The sequence below is a fragment of the Eretmochelys imbricata genome, chromosome 7, assembly GCF_965152235.1.
Source record: "Eretmochelys imbricata isolate rEreImb1 chromosome 7, rEreImb1.hap1, whole genome shotgun sequence".
Taxonomy (NCBI): Eukaryota; Metazoa; Chordata; order Testudines; family Cheloniidae; genus Eretmochelys; species Eretmochelys imbricata.
This window is the reverse complement of record NC_135578.1, coordinates 122174697-122195279: the sequence shown is the minus strand read 5'-3', so window position 1 is coordinate 122195279 and position 20583 is coordinate 122174697. Positions and strand designations below refer to the sequence as shown.

Sequence of the window (20583 nt, the reverse complement as noted above, 5' to 3'; positions counted from 1 at the left end):
CAGGGTTAACATCCACCTCTACTTTTTGCCGAGTGCCATGGGCTCTTTAATGAGCCATCTGTTTTATGTCTCATTCATACCACAGCCCCTTCAGGAGCACAACAGCACCATAGCACTGTGCTGATTCAAAAGAAAACTACCACCTATTGACCCACCAATGCCAATCTATGCTGCAACAAACTACGTTTTAATGAGTCTTTGTAGTTTTGACTCAACAAATGAAGACTCTAGAGAGCATCTGCCTTCACTGATCCTGCCAAAGAGTTACGATAGGAAGTAGATTCAAGCAGTTCTCAGCAAGCAGGGGAGGCTAACATACTGTAGGGAAAACCAGAGCCAAAAAGAGTGTGAGGTATAAAAGTCAATTGGAATAAAACCCACATCATACTAAGTAAAGCTTATAAAAAACGTTAACACCGAAGCCCAAAATACCAAAACAAGTTTAATATACAGAACTAGACATTCAAACAAAAAGGTACAAAGCAACAAAATGCTGTATAAAGTCACAAAATAAATCCTTGACATTTTCTTCCCCACAGCTTGCATAAGACAAAGATATGAATGACATTGTTCGTTCAGTGCACAGACCAGAACAGCAGCAGAAACCCCATTGTGAACAGTGACCTCTGGGAAAAGCTCACAGCTGTAACACAAATGACACTGCTTTTACAAAAGTCTGCAGTTTGAACAACACAGGAAAAATCAATGCTTGCTGACTCTTTCCCTCTGCCTGCTCCCAAAAGCCTGACTACTCAAACGCCTGCTACCAAGTTCTTTTTTTGCCATCCTAAACATGGTGTTTATATATTGAGGTGAGTAGCTGGAACACCTGCCATCAATCCAAGAGCACAAAAGTCAGTCTTTCATTTCTAAGCAAGCTAAATAGAGAAACTAGTAAACAAAAAAACCCCTCCCCTGTGATCCCTCAGTGAAGCTTCAGACCAGGACCTGAGATGAAACACTTGTAGCTCTGGTGATTGACCTCCTCCCATTCATAGACAAAGAAAGTACAGCCATAATCATCCTGCTGGATCTCTCTGCAGCATGGATATGCAATTAGGTTACCCACCTCTTAGACATGACAGGGGTGAATGTAACCACCTTGAAACGCCTCAATTCTATTCTCCCACACTGAACCCAGGAGTCTTTATGGGCAATTTTTCATCCCCAGAGCAGTCACCTACAGAGTCCCCAAGACTCCATTGCTCCCTATTATTCAACACCTGTCATGAAAGAATCGGTGAGACAAATGGGGATGAAGTGCCAAGCAGCTCACAGACACCCAGCTCTGCATCACCTCTCAACTTTCTCACCATGAGGATGAAGAGGAGGTGCCCAAAGCTGAACCCAGGCAAGACTAAAGCGATGCTGGTAGGAAGAGGGAAGCACTTTGAAGAACTTTAACAGCCCCCATTTTCAAGGGCACCTGCCTTGAAATTATTTCACCGCCTCAAGAGCTCCTGGGATGCTACTGGGTGCTCCAACAGTCATGGGGGCAGAACATGCCTACTTCCATGTGTGACCAACCAAAAGATTTATATCTCATTACATCGGGCACACATCTGGCCGCAATAACCTCCGGGCTTGATTGAAAAACTTTTGGCTAGGTATGGAGCCACAGAGCCTAAAAAAGCTCCCACTGACACAAAACACAGGAACCCATCTGTTTGGCAACACACGTCACTGAACAGATCACCCCTATGCTCTGCTCTCTGCACTCCTTGGTCATAGAAAGGGATTTCAGTTCAAGCAGTACTTGAAATCCTCCATGGGATCGGCCTTGACTTCCTGAGAGGTTGCTACTCCCTCTGCAACTAGAATCCCCCACAATTACTACATTTCACTGAAAAATAAAGAGGTAAACAACAGGCTCATGAGTGCTGGAGGCAGAAGATTCTCAGGAGCTAGGCCTAGACCGCGGAAGCGACAAAAGAAATCCGCTACGTTAAGTCAGAGGAAGATTCTGCATTTAGATGCTGCAAACCCTACTCCCCACGCAAATTCTTCTCACAATAAAGAAAATCACCAATTTATAAATTAACCAAGCTCTCTTACAGGCTGGGAAAAATGGAAGACTTATTTTTATTTCTATTTTTAAATAGTTGGCAGATGGGAGGAACCATATAAATTGTCTAGGAGATGCTCTCATCCCACCTGACAGTGGCAGGGTCCTTGGTTAAGACACTATTTTCACCGCCTATCCACACCGCAGCAATGCAATGCACCAGAGCACGAAACCCTCAGCTCTTAGGAAACTCCAGCTAGTACAGAGCTCTGCAGCAGGTCACCTTGGCATCATGGGCTACTGCCATCACATCAAATTTAATCTCCATCCTCTACACTGACTTCCCATAGAATACTAAGTCAAGTTCAAGGTCTCAGTCCTTCTCTTCAAGGTGCTCAGTGGGCTGGGCCCAGCGCTCCTATAAGACGGTTAATGTTCTTCAATAAAGACAGTGGTAAAGAGCTCTATTCCTCTGGTACAACAAAATTTTCTACCAGAAGAGTAAAGCTCATCTGTGCAGTAGGGCTGGTCTAAGACTGTGGAATAAACTCCCATAGAACTAAGGATAATCAGGAATCTCAGCACCTTCTGACTTACAATGCAAGACAACTTAGAGCTGCCTTCTGACAGAGCAGTATGTACATTTAAAAAAAAAAACTAACACAAGCACTGTACTGCATACATTTCTCTCTCCTTGGAAGGGGAGAACAAATCACATGTTGCAGATTTGTGGTCACACTGCTTAATGCAGTAATGAAAGCGTTCAGATACTACAGTAATAAGCATGGTATAAGAACCCATACAGATCATAATATCTAGATACACTATTTCCATACTCCAAGTGTATAGAGTTTGAATAGCTAAAATTGCACAACCCATTAATAATTTTATCAAAAAGCATTTTCTGTTAAAAACGTGTTTACTTCCATGATCCACCTATTGTACTGATCTTGATATGCACCCAACAAGTTATACATATGCCATATGTCCCTGATGTTCTAGTTACCTGAGATCCACTAAGCTCAACAGCTGAATTCCCTTCATAGGCTTCAAAAAGTTCTCACAACTGTCATCTTGAATGAAGTTTTTCAAACGCACCTGTGGAGTGTAAGTCCCCACTGACTTTTCAGTGGGACTTGAACTCAAATCATTTAGGCACTGTAGAAAAGCCCAACTCATATACTTAAGACCAAAGCACAATAATAGGGACAAGACGGTAGAGTACAAATGTTTGTTGCCACTGTGCTATCAGATTTTCTTAATTTAAAAACATTTTATTGATCTAGTTTTGTAAATCAAACAATGCTTGTCAGTAAAATAAACGTGTTGCGTAGAAGCATGAATGTACATTGCGTAGTCATCCTTTCGTTTCCTGTCTGTGACAGCGTAGCAACGTGTACCTAATTACCCATGGAATGAGATAAAGTGGCTCTCGGTGCAGCTAGCATCATTTTGAAAGATAAACCTCAGTGCAAAGTGCTTATTTGAAGACAGCAGAAGTGGTGACACATTAATGGTGCAATTAGCCTTTCTCCAGAGGAGCATTAGCATCATAGGGAGCTAGCAGGAGCACAGTGGGCTAGCAAAGCACAACAGCCGTGGATTCGGTCAAAGTTGGCAGCAGCCAGCAGTACTGGAGGCAGTACTGAGCTCAGAACAGATGACAGGCGAATGCAAGGAATCCCTGGCATGACACTGAAGCAAAGCTTTGGAACCATCTCTGTAAATCAATGATAGGTTCCCACAGAACCACTGTCCAACTTTCACTGGCTGGGGAGCTGTTCCTTCAAACACAGGAGAGTTGAAAGTGATTGTGTACAAATCAAAAGAGAAAGGAAAAATCCCAGGGTTTACAAAAAAGGCAAAAGTGCAAAAACTACAGGAGTACGTGTGCTGTTACTTCAAGACGTATTGTAAGGCATTGCAGTAAGACAGAAATAGGATGTGCAGTGATTTTTCACGAAGTGAAAGTTCTTATTTGCATGACTGCCTGTTTTATGTGCAGAGACATCTAATTAAAAAACAATTCTAGCTTTATTTTCCATTGGAGCTATTAAATAAAAAAGCAAATATCAAAGTGGCTATTTAATCTGAAAAAATCAGCAGTTTCAATTGGCTTTGAACTGCAATAAAAAACGAGACTGGCTGTCCAAACCCTCACCTACCAGTCCTCAGAAATGTACAAGACAGGAGCTTCCTCTTCACTTAGTAAGAAAATATATACACATTAATTACAGTAAGTAAAAACCAATATATTCGGCACTTTTTTTAAACTTTACACGTGAGAAAAATATAAACACTAATAAAATTATGTACAATAATATAGTCACAGAACAACAATCTGACACTAAAGGATGCATTTATATAGGACAAACTGTAGAGAGAGAAGTCCCCTACCCTTCATTACCCAAATAAAAAAAATACCCTTGAGGTAGATTTCTCCAAATCCTGGTGACAGGTTAAGATTTTTTGTTTCTTTGTTTTTAATAGTGCAATCACCATGAATCTTGTTCTAACATGTGAAGACCTTGTGAAAGGCACAAAGATGCTGTGGCTTTCGACTTTATTAATAAACTCACACACTAACGCTTGAAATGGAGGACAAGAAATAGTCTGAAAAGCAATTTAGCAGCGAGTGTCAAAAGCAAATAAAGTCAGGTAAGGATACTTTTCTCCTCCTTACAGGTCACTCCACAATTCTATAATAGTTTCTTCTACATATTTACATGAGGGAGCTTTTTTTAAAATTGAGTCTTTTTTGGCTATTTTTCCTGGGAAAGAGTTTGGAATATGAGTTTTATTATACAAATCAACCATAAGTACAATTAATACTTGTAAAACCAAAGAAAAAAACATTACATGTGTATTCTATGTTGATATCACTAGAATCTCTGGGCTTGCCAACACAACCCCGCAGCCCACACTAGTATGCTATGCTGTAACTTCCCCATATAGACCCTGAGAGCGTGAACTAAAAGGTACTTAGCTTGCATTAATGCAGTCCTGTTTTTAAAAAAAGAGGACTACATTCACACAAACTAGGTACACCTTTTAGTTTGCACCAGCAGCATCCACATGGGGCAGTTACAGCTTGTGCATACTGCAGTTCAAACTCTGGTAGTCTGAACTGGAGGGACATGTAGACATAGCCTAAGTTTTAATTAGCAAAAGATTCTTGTTGATGTTTCTACCAAATACTTGAACTTATCTATTTAAGCACATATATTTCATAGATGAAGTGGTATGCTAAGCACACTATAAGTAGTGAGTGCCAACATTTGCTCACAAACAAAGGTATTTTGTCCTTAGAATATTACACACAGCTCAAAGATTTCAACAAGAGTTCTGAGCACACCTCTAAGGGCAAAATTTAGCACAAATGATTTTGGACAAGTCTAATATGACTTTCTCAGCTACTTCAACGTTGGCAAAGTCAAATAAGTTCTCATTTCCCAAATCTAAGGTGATATTTTAAAATTGATATTTTTAAGTTGATATTTTGGTCATTTACAGAAAGGTGCTGAAGTCAGACTACATACATAAACAGGTGAAATTTGTGTTTTGGATACTATGACAGCAAATGTTGCAGGAAGATTTCTCCTTGTAATATTCGTCTTACATACAACTTAATTTTCTGTCACTATATATAAATTACACAGACTTGCTAAAGCATGAAGGAGGAAAATTAAGTTTAAATTGAACCTAATACATCACTGTAATGACCTCTTAAATTCTCCTTTGTTTATGGGTACAGCACAGCCATGGAACAAAGAAAAGTTCAACAATCAATCTGCCTGGACCACTATTTACACTGCAGTCCCCATCCCTTTCATTGAGGGGCCACCATTTCCTACTTCGCACACTCAATTCATGGCTGTTCATTTTCTAGCTGTGCAATAGCAATACTTATGGATGCATTTGGGCAACAGAACAAAAGAAATTATATTACCATAGTTTTACATTGTAGTGATTAGCAAGGGAAGGGAAATGAGAAAACTCTCTCAGCTTTCAATAGGATAGAAGACTAGTGGACAATTCAGATAGACATACTGAAAAGGTATTATTTAAATCTTGCACATACATATACACAATTTTTCAGGAATGTTACTGTATCTATCATAAAGTCAGAAATCAATTGCACAGGTTATGTTTTTTCTAGTTGCCTGCACCAAGCTGAAGTTTTGATTCAAGTTGTTGATTTAGTCTGTTTGACCAGGCTAGAGTTTCAATCCTCTTGGAAAGTCTTCCTTGGTTGCAAAAGAAGTTCTTGTTCAATTTCTTTCTTTGTTGTTTTCTCTGACCTGGCTTATGTTTCACAAATCTGGTTCCCAGAAATCATGCAGCTTCCCCTTAAAAGAAAAGAGAACAGGAAAAAAATTGAGAAACATACAAATTTTATTTTTGAGAGAGTAATAAGATAAGTAGATAAGTAGCTTGAGCTACGGTACTGCAAGTAAACCTGTAAATCCATATAATCTTCTTATTTTAAACAATAAGCCTACCAATGAAAAGCAAGTTTCCTAGGCAACAGCCAAATGCATATCTAATTTAAAAAACAATTAGAGAATTGCATCATCAGAAATTTCCACAACCTGATTTATAGAAAGCTTTTTCAGCAGTGTATCACCCTCTAGTTCCTTTCCTTTCATGGCATTTTCTCTCACAGGGATTCCATTCATTTTACCAATGTTACAATTATGTCAAATTTTCAGCAAGACTGCAAGAGCTATCAATATGCTAACAGTGCCAATGTTTAATTATTCAATAATTATTTCAAATAGATTTAAGTGTTTATACGTGCTTAAAACTCAGTCCAAGAAGCCTCTTTCAGATTACTGGTTCAAGCAAAACAAATTTCGCTTTAAGATAATTGATTATATCCCCAGTTAGTATTAAAATAGAAAATAGGTACTCTGATACCATGGCATCCTACTGAGATACAAAACCTAGAGATTGATAGAAACAGCCCCAAATCTTGGATATCCAACTTGGATATTTGTACATTCCACACGAAATCATCTACATATCTTGAAGGCATATCACTTACAAAGTGCAATCAGAGTTTACTTGGTCACTCAAGCCATTTGTTAGAAAAAAGGTTGAAATCCTACCGAAATCATAGGCAGGATTTCACCCAAGATTATAGCAGCACAGCTAGTAGATATAGTGTACTTTACTACTGACTTCATTTACTAATTAGAAATTGCTTTTTAAAACTGCTACATTATACTTTCAAGTAATACAAATTAGTAAAATGCATTTAGCAATAAGAAAAATTGGTTTAACAGTACCTGAGTAGGCCGAGAATTTTGTATCATTTCCTGCCACTTGCCATATATCCTAGCAACTAAGTCTTTTACCTATAAACAAAAATTAATTCATTTACCTATTTAATAGAATAAAAACAAATGTGAGACTTATCGGACAGCATATGAAGATCCCTTTTAAAGCTGTGATACAGCAGGGCTTTGGGGTGATAGCATTTGAGCTCTTAATCAAATGCTTATACTCCATATGCGGATACTAGAGCGATAGACAATTTTACAAGCAAGATTAAACTTGATTATCTCAATTTAACACGTAAATAATGTCAGTGCTAGAGACCAGCGTTAAAGCATTTGCCTGAGATCAGCGTGAAAGCATTTGCCTGATAATACCGGTGTCTCACTCTTTTTGGGTTAGCAGGGTGTAAAATGCAAGTCTTGCAGTTTGCCATTGGATTGATTATCTTGTTACAGTAATTACTCTGGGCAACAAACAGCAGCACAGACAGCTTCTAAAAGGTGTTCCTGATACATAAGGCCATGTATGTGTTCCTGATACATAAGGCTTCATGGCTACCAATCTTGAGTATGCACTCAAATTTCTGCTCTGAAGAGCTTACCTTATTTCTTACTCTGCTTGTACAGCACCCAACACAATGGTACCCCTCCCCCCCCGCCCCCAAGAGCTACTTCACAACAATACATACAAGCAGAAGTGGTGGGGAGAAGCAATTAAACAGGAAAAATAATAACCCCTTCCCACCTCAAGGGTAAGCGGAAAAAATACACAAAAAGATATGTATGGTGGTGGGGATACAGTTTAAACTTGAAATATAGTTAAAGTAGGTCTGCAGTATTAATTGCACCAAATGACACCTCTATAGAATCAAATGTCAATAAAGAGGCTTTTTGAAGGGTAGGAATTTAGTGAATTCTCTAAGCTGGTGTAAAACAGCATTAAAATATAAAGGTTTGACTTAACTGAACAAAAGGCTTTTGAAAGGTAAGGACTGCCATGCCATGGCTTGCTACTAAAGCACATGAAAGTAACTCAAGTAACAAACTTGAGACCCTCATAAGTAAAGCACCACAACACATTATAGAATAGGTGAGCTAGGCTTAATTCTGCATCACCTTGGGTTTTTTGGTGGCTTAATTAATTATGTATGTATGTAAATTACTTGTTAATTCAAATAAAAGCTATGGATCACTGTGCAAAAGAATCAGATTACTTTCCAAGTCCTCTTATCTTTTTCTCTGTAAGTGCTGCTTGGACAGATCCCTTGTCCCAAAGAGCACTTCCCCCATCAACAATCAGTGACGTCTCTAGGCAGGAAAAACCAGCAGTATCCAGAGATCCTTTGCAGCTATCTTTTTTTCTGGCCATGTGGCCCCGATCTTTCAGTGATTTACACACGTGCTTAACTCTATGCACTGAAGAGTCCTTCTGACAGCAAATGAGACTATTCGCAGTGCACAGAGTTAAGCAACATGAGCAAGTCTTTGCAGGATTAGGGCCTACATGTATAAAAAGCCAGCAACGAAATGTAAGGGAATCTCAGTACTTCTAAAACCTCCTAAATTGGGGCATGGAAATGGAACACACTTCGAAGACACACATATGCTTACCTTAGTTCTATAAAATAGCCTTGCATCTTCCCTAATATCACACTTCACATGTTTTTCTAAGGCACCACAGAGCCTCAGTAAGCACTTCTAAATAAACACAAATTCAAAAGTATGTTTAAGTTCATCACTTCAAAATTAAACTGTCTAAACCCTAAACAGAAAAATTGCAAATACAGGAAAAAGCATACAGTTTTTGCAGGGCTTTTTAATTTTTTTTTTTTCAGCTTTTTTTTTTAATTTGAAGCGTTTTCTCCAATACACACATCTGGCTGACTTTAGAACCATAAGGCCACTGCTGTTAGGTACCTTTAACACCACTTAACTCATGACTAAACATTTTTTTAAATAGTAGTTCCAAAGTTATATTCACGGAGCAGATGTGACAAAGCGGGACTGTTAAGGTTTCTTCTGAATAGTGTGGGGGTGCCTCAGTTTCCCCTATGCAGTTCTTAAGTATCTAGGGGGTGGGATAAGGGTGTATGATCATTGCAGAGCCCTGGAGGGCAGGTGTATACAGGGGTCTGGACACAGTTAATGGCCAACACCCTGTTTCCTGGCAACTGATGGCCTGGGTCCCTCCCCCCTGCACAGTGAGAGCTAAAGGGGTTGGAGAACAAAGGAACCAGGTGACCTCCTGGCCCAGGAAAGGGACAAAGCCCAGAGGAGGAGGGGCTGGAGAGAGTTTCGGTTTGGGGCTGGCTGGGGACATGGAATGAAGTGCAGACGTGGTTGTCTGGCTCACTGCCCCCCAAAATGGACCCGGCTGAGGGGTCCTGTTTAATTCTGACTGGCTAGTTTTTTGAGTCGTCAATGCCCTAGACGACTACAGGTGCCACTCAGATCAAGTTTTCATGGAAAGCATCGAAACTACAATAGTCAAAATGTAAGTTTTCAGCAGACAAGTCAGGTAATCATTAAGCATTTCCTGGAAGAATTAATGGTCTTTTCATGTTTGTGGCAGCTCTCCTGGAAGATTATTACTCTTCTGGCAACATCCTTTTGCTTAAATATGAACTAGGATCCATTTTACAGTAGTTTTGGACAATGAACGCTGGTTCCCATATCTAACGGAAGCTTCACTGCAGAATTCAGTTTCCTTCCTAAACAAGTCTCCAAAAAACAGAGTTGACTTTCCTCTGTGGAGACTGGAATTGTGTGCTTGGAGGAGGGAAGCTTGCACTTTGAAGCATGGACCTTTTATTTTTGATTAATAAAAATGGAAAAACCAAGGATGATCTGAATCTCAAGATAGATCATTTAAATGGAAAATATACTAGTGGGTTATGCACAGGCCCTTCACTTCTAGAAACCTACTTAAGGTCATCAGAAGTGAAGCAGGCAAACAACATCCTATTCTCCACAGCAGTAATTCCCTAACCTTTTTTCCAATTCTATGAACCACTTCATAAGAGACTTCTGTCCTCCATCTCCCAGTGAATAGCCGTCAAAAGGTTTCATTCTGTGGACCACTGCTGATCCACAGTAAAGAACCACTGCTCAGGGACATCCGCTAGCATCACAAAGATACCGTATAATCCTACGTAGTTGGTTCAGTCTAATCAGGAGAGACAATACTGAAAACAGCTGCAAGTGCTAAAGGCTTTATACATTGCCTATCCCATTGACTAGACTGTAGAAAGGTATTCTATCATGCCACCACTTTTCATTAAAAAAGTAAATTTGGTGGAGAAGAAATGAGTGGGATTTCTAACTGAAAACACAACATTAGGGAGGGGGCAATGTATTAAGGTACCTATTTTAAAAAACCAAATTTCCAGGAAAAATGTGTAAACAAAAGGTTTATACAATACAAGTCACTAACATCTTCACAATAAAGCTACTATGAATCTTTCTCCACTTTCAAAGGAGTCGAAGATTCTCAGTCACACAAATATTAGCAACAGACTGGAGCAGACATAAGAATGACATTCTCCGTCTTAAGGGAGTCACATGATAGTCAGATTTCTTTAACCACCATGTGGGAAGATCCATGGAGTGGCAACAGCATCAGCGGTAAGAACTGTTCAGCTACCTTACAGTAAGCAATTCAATGGGAACAAATAAAGACCAAATTACTGTATGGGATAACAGATGTCTCCTGGTCAATATCCGCTCAATAAATGGATTGTAACATCCTAGGCCAAAAGAGAGCTATTGCTATTGAGCCTATAATGGCTGCTATATTAGCCTGCCGTTGCTGCACTCCAGTACTTCACTACGCTCTCTTAAATACTTTGCAATATCTAGAGTGGGTCAAAACATTTTTGACTAAATGTTTATTTGTCAAAATATGCTGTTTTAGAGCTGAAACTTTTGCTGAGATGTATCCATTTCAAAAAGAGTTCGGTGTGAAGGTTTTGAGGTCCAGGTGGACTGTCAGGTCACTTACAGAGACCTGAAACAAAAATCTAACCTTTTTCATCCGAAAAGACAGACAAACACAATTCTGTTTCATGAAAGTGTTCGAAAGAGAGGGTTACTCACCTTGTGCAGTAACTGAGGTTTTTCAAGATGGTTGTCCCTGTGTGTGCTCCATTTTAGGTGTTTTGATGCCCTGCGCTTGTAATTGGAGATTTGTGGTAGCTGTGCCCAGGTGGGCCACGCATGTGCCGTAGCCGTCTCATGCTGTTCCGAGTGGTTGCACAGCGGTGTGTAGTCAGCCATCCCCCTCTTCCTTTTCTACCCGCGAGAATCCGCACGAAACGCCAAAGTAGAAGGGAGGAGAGAGGGTAGTGGAGCACCCACAGGGACAACCATCTGGAAGAATCTCAGTCACTGCACAAGGTGAGTAACCCTCTCCTTCAAGGAGTGTCCCTGTGGGTGCGCCACTTTAGGTGACTGTTCAACTTTGAAGCCCCTCCCCTCCACTGAGGGGCACTGCTCGTCTGTTGATGCTGGATAACATCTTAAATCCAAAGTGAGCATCTGATGCTGATTGTTGTTCTAAAGCATAGTTTTTAGTGAAAGTATGGACTGATATTCAGGTAGCTGCTCTACAAATGTCAGTGATAGGCCACATAGGCTGCCAGTGCTCTGGCAGAGTGTTTGTGAACTCCTGCTGGAAGTTGTACATTGTTTTGGTAGCACATCTGGATAGATCTATGGTGGGGAACCCCCATAGTTTGAATATGGACTTGAGAATTCCGGGATTCATCTCCCATTCGTGAATTTGAGAGAAATCCCTGCTTAGTACACCCACTATTGTATTTGGACATCCCAGAAAATAGGTTGCAGATATCTCTATGTTGTTGGTGATGCACCAATTCCAAAGTCATATTGACTGAGTACATAGGGAGTATGATCATGCTTCCCCTTGGTGGTTTATATAAAACATGCATGCTATATTGTCCATGAGGATCTTGATGGCATTGTTCTTGATTAGAGGGAGAAAGTGGTTGCATGCATTTTGGACTGCCCTTAACTCCAGTAAGTTTATGTGCAGGTTGGACTCCGCTGGAGACCAGTGGCCGTGAACCATGTTGTTGAGTCGGTGTGCCCCCCGAAGCTATTAGGGAAGCGTCTGTCATGATTGTAATGGTTGGAGTTCTTTGCTGGAAAGGGACTCTTGAACAGACATTCTTTGGTTGTGTCCACCGTGTTACAGGGTCTCACTCTGCATGACATTGTGAGGTGTCTGTTGAGAGAATATCTGTGTGGTATATATGCTGGCAGTATATACTACACCTGCAAACATCTCACATGGAGTCTGTAGGGTTGCCAATTTTGGTTGGATGGATTCCTTGAGGTTTTATCATGACAATCTTTAATTAAAGATTAACCTTTAACTCCTAGAGATTCCAGGACAATCCTGGAGGGTGGCAACCCTAGGAGTCTGACACGTTTTACAACAAACATTGTTGCTGACATATGCCTAAGAGTTGTAAATATGTTCTGGTGGATGTTTGTGGGCTGTCCATCACCGTTCAATTAGGCTGACTAGAGTGAGGAAGCGTAGTTGGGGGTAACGTTGCTGTGAGTCAATCGAGGTAGGCTCCTATGAATTCTAACTTTTGGACACGGACAGATGTGGACTTTTGTACATTTATTTGCAACCCTAGGTCCGTGAACAGGGTTATTGTGCGCTGCGTGGCATTTATTGCTTCTTGCTGCATTGGTGCCCTTGGACACCTTCTTTATAAGTATGGAAATATCATTACTCCTTGTCTGCGGAAGTGAGCTGCAACGACAGCAAGAACTTTTGAGAAGACTCTCAGAGCGGTGGACCGGCCGAAGGGTAGTACCCTGTACTGGAAGTCTTGCTTCCCTAGGATGAATCTCAGGAATGTTCTGTGTGACGGGTATATAGCGATATGAAAATATGCATCTTGGAGGTCAAGGGCCAAGTGCCAATCTCCCTTCTATGGTGCTGGAATTATTGTAGTTGGTCACCATTCTGAAATGTTGTGTTCTTACAAATTTGTTGAGTTTGTGTAGATCCAGGATGGGTCTCCACCCGCTGGTCTTTTTCTGAGTTAGAAAATAGTGTGAGCAGATACCTCTGCCCCTGTGTTGTAATGGTATGGGTTTCACAGCACCTACTTGTACAAGGTGGTTTATTTCCTGTTGTAGTAGGTGCTCCTGAGAGGGGTCCCTAAAGTGGGATGGGGAAGGGGGTGGGTAGGTGGGATAGAAATAAAGGGGATGGAGTAAACCTTTCAGATAATCTCTGACACCCATTTGTCTGTCATGATGGAGTGCCAGACTGGGTAGCATGGTGACAGATGGTCTCCAAAAAGATGGGGGACCATTTCGGATTCTGGAATAAGAGAGAGTGTGGAAGACTCATGTCCTAACTATGCCTTCAAAATTGTTTTCTGGAAGTGGATTGTTGAGACTTTGAAGGCTGGTCTTGATTCTGCAAACATCTATTCTGTCTTTGTTTAAAACCTGCTCTGCTTCTTTTTGTTTGCAGGTATGTAGATGCCCAGGCTTTTTAAGGTCGCCCTTGAGTCTTTTAGGGTATGTAATGAGTCCTGGGGCCGGTTTTGTTCAATATCTTCATTAATGATCTGGAGGATGGCATGGATTGCACCCTCGGCAAGTTTGCAGATGACACTAAACTGGGAGAAGAGGTAGATATGCTGGAGGGTAGGGATAGGATACAGAGGGACCTAGACAAATTAGAGGATTGGGCCAAAAGAAATCTGATGAGGTTCAACAAGGACAAGTGCAGAGTCCTGCACTTAGGATGGAAGAATCCCAAGCACTGCTACAGACTAGGGACTGAATGGCTAGGCAGCAGTTCTGCCAAAAAGGACCTAGGGGTTACAGTGGACGAGAAGCTGGATATGAGTCAACAGTGTGCCCTTGTTGCCAAGAAGACCATGGCATTTTGTGATGTATAAGTAGGGGCATTGCCAGCAGATCGAGGGACATGATCGTTCCCCTCTATTCGACATTGGTGAGGCCTCATCTGGAGTACTGTGTCCAGTTTTGGGCCCCACATTACAAGAAGGATGTGGATAAATTGGAAAGAGTCCAGCGGAGGGTAAGAAAAATGATTAGGGGACTGGAGCACATGACCTATGAGGAGAGGCTGAGGGAACTGGGATTGTTTAGTCTGCGGAAGAGAAGAATGAGGGGGGATTTGATAATTGCTTTCAACTACCTGAAAGGGGGTTCCAAAGAGGATAGATCTAGACTGTTCTCAGTGGTAGCAGATGACAGAACAAGGAGTAATGGTTTCAAGTTGCAGTGGGGAGGTTTAGGTTGGATATTAGGAAAAACTTTCACTAGGAGGGTGGTGAAACACTGGAACGCGTTACCTAGGGAGGTGGTGGAATCTCCTTCCTTTGAAGTATTTAAGGTCAGGCTTGACAAAACCCTGGCTGGGATGATTTATTTGGGGCTTGGTCCTGCTTTGAGCAGGGGGTTGGACTAGATGACCTCCTGAGGTCCCTTCCAACCCTGATATTCTGTGAGACATTGGTTTTGTCTGCAAATAGTTTCTGACCCTCGAAGGGTAAGTCCTCGACTGTTGCTTGGACCTCCCCTGGAAACCTGGAGAGGTGGAGCCAAGATGTATGGCGCATGACCACAGATTTCGTGATGGATTGTGCTGCCGTGTCTGCAGAGTCAAGGGAGGCCTGTAGGGCCATCCTGGTGATGAGAGACTCTTCAGAAATATTTGCTTTGTACTGTTCTTTTTTTGTCACTGGGTAAATTTTCAATAAAAGTTGACATTTTGGAGAACATATTGTGTGTATACTTGGCCAGCAGAGCCACATAGTTAGCTATGCAGAACTGAAGTGTAGCTGAGGAATAAGCTTTTTGACTGAAAAGGTCTAGCCTTTTCCAATCCTTGTCGTATGGTGTCATTCAGGAGTTGTGTTGTTTCCCCCTTTGGTTGACTGCCTCCACTACTAAGGAGTTTGGCATAGGGTATGTAAATAGGAACTCAGCCCCTTTTGCTGGCACGTAATATTTTTTGTCAGTTCTTTTACACGAGGGTGGTGCTGTAGCAGGTGTCTGCCAGATTATTTTTTCAGGCTCAATGATTGCATCATCAATTGGCAGAGCTATCTTTGCCGACGGGGATGCCTGGAGTACGTCTGTGAGCTTCGGTTGGGCTTCTGGTAGCTGTTCTAGTGAAGTGTCTAGAGATTCGGCTACCCTTTTCAACAGGTCCTGAAAGGATTTGAAATCATCCCCCGTGGTGGGTGATGGCGGCATTATGGTTTTTGTTCAGTGATGACGAAGAGAGGTAAGTAGGCAGCCAAGTGTCATATTCAGCTATGTTCTCAGGTCACTCAGTCTCTTCCTCTTGTGTTTCCGAGGGAGCTGGGACAGTTGGTGAAGAGTATCATGCTGTTCTGGACCTGGGCGGGCTAATGAGTCTGTGGTGTTGGGCCATATACATTGCCCATGTATCCTAGTAGGACCAGTTAGGTGGGAATGGTATGGTGGGGGCGGTGCCCATGGCTGACCATACCATCCTCATATGGTAGGTGTTTGGTGGTGAGATGGTCTGGGCTTGGGTGAGGAATGGTGAAGAGTGTATATTACTGCTTCATCCTCCTCTTCCTCATCACCAGAGATAGGAGGGGCTGATCTGCAGGGAGTAGTCAGCTTGCTTGGTACTGATCTGGATGGGGTACCCTTGGTTCTGATCAAAGGAGATTCAGGCACAGAGCCCACTATCAGGTCTGAATGCCTCATGAACTGCTGCAGACCCGTGAGGCTCAGTGCCGGAGACGGCATGGCGGATGGCCCAGGAGTATGAGCTGAAGCTGGTGGTGCCAAGGATTTAGAGCTGTGAGGTATAGGTACAGCAGGTGAAGCCATTGTATCACTCACTACCGAGGTAGTCTTCGGCTCTGTGGGTGCCGAGCTGGAAAGTTTCACTTTGCTGTGAGAACCTCCATTAAAGCTTGCCCACATAGGTTTTCAGCTCTTTGGGAACTCTCGGTGCCGGACGTTCCCAGTGCTCCGTGGTCCGGCACTCTGAGTGCCGTCGGTACCAGGGCAGATTTTTCCGTTGGAGATAGTTTTCTTTTAGGCAATTCTCGGTGTGGGGATGTCCATGCCTGCTTTTTGGTAGCCATGCTTGGAACAGGCTCCTTGTGAGCCACTGTTGGAGCAGAACCCATCAGCTGCTGTTCCCAGCAACCGTTGGCCAGGGGGCGTCCTGGACTCTGGATTTGAGGCTGGCCTGAGGGATTTCTCCATCAGGAGGAGCTTCAGTTGGAGATCCCTGGCTTTTTTTGCCTGGGCACTTTTGAGTGATGTGTTATGTCAGAGACCAGTATAGAAAGTCTGCAAGTCAGGCAGCATTTAAAGCCAGCTGACACGGGCATGCCTGAGAGCGTCTGTTTCTTCAAGGAAAAAACTGGGATGGCCCTGTTTGAGGCTATCGCTGTGTGCCTCTTGAAAAGACAGGGGGACAGTAAAAGGAAAAAGAATTTTTTTTTTTTCATATGAAGAACATAAGAACGCCATACTGGGTCAGACCAAAGGTCCATCTAGCCCAGTATCCTGTCTTCCGACAGTGGCCAATGCCAGGTGCCCCAGAGGGAATGAATAGAACAGGTAATCATCAAGTGATCCATCCCCTGTCTCCCATTCCCAGCTTCTGGCAAACAGAGGCTAGGGACACCATCCCTGCACAACCTGGCAAATAGCTATTGATGAAACTATCCTCCATGAACTTATCTAGTTCTTTTTTGAAACCTGTTATAGTCTTGGCCTTCACAATATCCTCTGGCAAGGAGTTCCACAGGTTGACTGTGTGTTGTGTGAAGAAATACTTCCTTTTGTTTGTTTTAAACCTGCTGCCTATTAACTTCATTTGGTGACCCCTAGTTCTTGTGTTATGAGGAGGAGTAAATAACACTTCCTTCTTTACTTTCTCCACACCAATCACAATTTTATAGATCTCTATCATATCCCCCCTTAGTTGTCTTTTTTCCAAGCTGACAAGTCCAAGTCTTATTAATCTCTCCTCATAGGGCAAACCGTGCTATACCCCCAATCATTTTTGTTACCCTTTTCTGAACCTTTTCCAATTCCAATTTTTTTTTTTTTTTAAATGGGGCGACCACATCTGCACGCAGTATTCAAGATGTGGGCGTATGAGGATTTATATTGAGGCAATATATTTTCTATTATATATAAATAAAGAAATATAAGGCATTATAGTAGGGCAAGGCAGTAGGGTAGCTAACTACAACTAAGCTAACACTATTAACTATGAACTATCTGAGGTAAGAGAGGGAACTGCTGATCGCTCTGACTCAACCCAAAGGCAGCAGAGAAGAAGCTGAAGGACGGTTGGCTGACCACCACTAGGTAACTGCTCAGAACGGTGCAAGATGGCTACAGCGCGTGCACAGCCCAACCAAGCACTGCTACCACAAATCTCCAATTACACGCACAGGGTGTCAAGACACCTGAAGTGGAGCATCCACAGAGACGCTACTCGAAGAAGGTTTTGTTTCTGTTCTACTTTGGAAGGAAAATAAATTTTGAAGCCTCAAAATTTGTTACAAAACAGAATTGTCCTCCAGCTAGCTCCACTGATCTCTTACACAAGAAAGAAATGTTTTCCTCTAATATTTAACAAAATTTAAACTGTGTCCCTATACAAAAAAGCACCATCATAAGCAGCCACTTACCCTCTGATTAGAATTCACAACGTCAAAACAACTAACTTCACTGACCAAGTGAAGAAGATTGTAGGTCAGATAGTAGGCCTAGAAAGAAGCCAACATAATTAATGCTTTTAATATTACAAGTGTGAACTTGAATCTTCGTTAAATTCAGAGTGCTGCCACCCTCCTCTGAAACTACACCACGGATAATTGATTTTAGGATCATTTTATTTTAGTGCTATATCATCTAGTTTTAAGCCCTCAGGAAAGCCAGATGGCCAGGTCATTAAACATGTATATCTGAAAATTTGCCTAAATAAATAATTTGAAACAAAATGGACAAGAGCACTGGAAAATACAATTTTGGAACAATTTTACATGGGTCCCTACATGACCTGAAAGGTTTTCTGTATTTCCAATTGTTATAATTAAACAAACTGGATGCATGAAATGGGTAGCTATGTTTTTCTCTCAGCTTACCCCCCAACATCAAACATGTATACCAAGATCCTGAAGGAATGGCTTTCAGACTAAGCCATCCTGCACAATCTCCAGTCTTCCAATATAGGCAAAGTATAACATTACTGCAGAGTAGACAGCTTCTAGACAGACGGTAAGCTTTTTGGGGGCACAAAGTGCCTTATTATGTGCTAGGCATTTTTCATGCACAATACGAACTCAATCTCAGCTGTGGCCTCTAAGCACTACCATAACAATAAATAATAGTATCTCAGCTCATATGAATGGATATAAAAGACTAAGAGCAAGATGCTGCAAGGCATTCCATACACAGAACCCCTCAAGCACTTAACTCTAAAACTGTGAAAGTCAACATGTTCCAAATGACAAAATAAATGTGTAGGAGGAATGCAAATCACATATACCTGCTGCTCTAGTTCTGTACAGACGGACTCTCCACTGAGGTCATCCTGTTGCTCCTTTCTTGCTTCTATCTTTTTCTGTAATAAGTCAGAAGGCTTCATCTGCACCAGATACTGATATAGAAGAGACATCTATATAAAAGCCAACAAACAAATGTTCTAGGAATTAGTATAGCTTCCTGACACTGCAAAGCTCAATACAGTACAAACAACAGATCACCACCAGTTGCAGACTATTTTGTCTACCAAAATGAAAACTCAACATCTAAAACAGTAGGTAATTTTACTCTATTCACAAACTAACAAGTTAATTCTTGTGTGTTGCCAACATTAAGCCAACACTATGTTAGTAACCAAATGCTGATTTTTGCATGACAAGCAATAAGCAGGAGAAACTTGCAAAAGGCATGGTACCATTATTGTCAGGAAAATGGATCTTAAGGAGTTAACATTAAAAAAATAAATCACCTATTACAGAATAAAGAAATGGTAGCTGTGGAATAAGTCAGGGAATTGAAGAGCTATATTTAACAGCATACAGCACTCGTGATTTACAGAATTTTAGAAATCTAATCGGTCATCTTGAAGAACTCCTAAACCACAGCAAATATGAGCCTCAGAGAGTCAAGACCAAGATGTAAATTAAACACATTTAATCACTAAATAGCAAAATGAAACAAAACCCACACACAAAATTTTAACAGAAGGTATGTATACAGTACCTGCAGGTCACTGGTAACAGGTAAACTTGTATATTTTTTGTTAAGAAGCTTTGAAATTATCGTTAGGCTAAGGTGTCGTCTTATTTGTCTGAAAGAGAAGTTTGTTTTTTTAAAAAAGGAACATCTCAAATAAGTGCTTTTTAACATTGCATATGAGGCAAAATATGATTTCCCTAAAGTATTTTAGCATGTGCTTTTTTGCATATCTAGTGCAGATCTTCCAGCTTCACTAAATAAAGGTAGAAGGCCCAGTTTTTTAAAAATCTTTCCTCACAGGTCACGTTTTCTAAACCTTTTATCACTTTTGTTGCTCTCCTCTGGACTCTCTAATTTGTCCACATCTTTCCTAAAGCTGGACACAATACTCCAGCTGGGGCCCCACCAGTGTCAAGTACTATGGGACCCAATTACTTCCCATGTCTTACACACAAGAATCCTGTTAATATACCAGAGAATATTTTGTCAGGACTGCATCACATTGCTAACTCATTCAATTTGTGATCCACGATAACCCCCAGATCCTTTTCAGCAGCACCACCTAGCCAGTTATTTCCCATTTCGCAGTTGTGCATTTGATTTTTCTTTCCTTAATGAAGTACTTTGCACTTGTCTTTACTGAATTCTATCTTGCTGATTTCAGACCAATTCTCCAATTTGTCAAGGTCATTTTGAATTCTAATCCTGCCCTCCAAAATGCTTGAAACCCCTCTCAGCTGGGCATCACTTGCAAATTTTATACATACACTCTCCATTCCATCATCCAAGTCATTAATGAAAATATTGTATAGTATTGCCAAAATTGACGCCTGAGGGACCCCCCTAGAAACAACCTCACAGTCTGTCAGAGAACTACTGGTAGTTATGAGTATGGTCTTTCAACCAGTTGTGCACCCACCTTATAGGAGTTTCATCTAGACCACACTTCCCTAGTTTGCTTATGAAAAAAAGTCATGTGGTACTGTGTCAAAAGCTGCAGTGCTTCCCCCACACCCA

At 41.4% G+C, this 20583-nt stretch overlaps 1 protein-coding gene across 5 annotated transcripts in view; it reads right to left on the bottom strand.

Moving 5' to 3' along the window:
• Positions 1-429: 429 nt before the first annotated feature.
• SLF2 (SMC5/6 complex localization factor 2) overlaps positions 430-20583 on the bottom strand; it is a 58551-nt gene continuing 38397 nt past the window's right edge. For 2 of the 5 annotated variants that reach the window (XM_077823279.1, XM_077823281.1), the window contains 6 exons: positions 19591-19678; positions 18872-19000; positions 18012-18089; positions 8899-8985; positions 7297-7365; positions 430-6354 (listed from right to left, as the gene is read on the bottom strand). In XM_077823279.1, the coding sequence (XP_077679405.1) occupies positions 6319-6354; positions 7297-7365; positions 8899-8985; positions 18012-18089; positions 18872-19000; positions 19591-19678 (487 nt within the window). In that variant the 3' untranslated portion in view covers positions 430-6318. The other 3 variants (XM_077823278.1, XM_077823282.1, XM_077823280.1) reach the window with 2 other exon arrangements.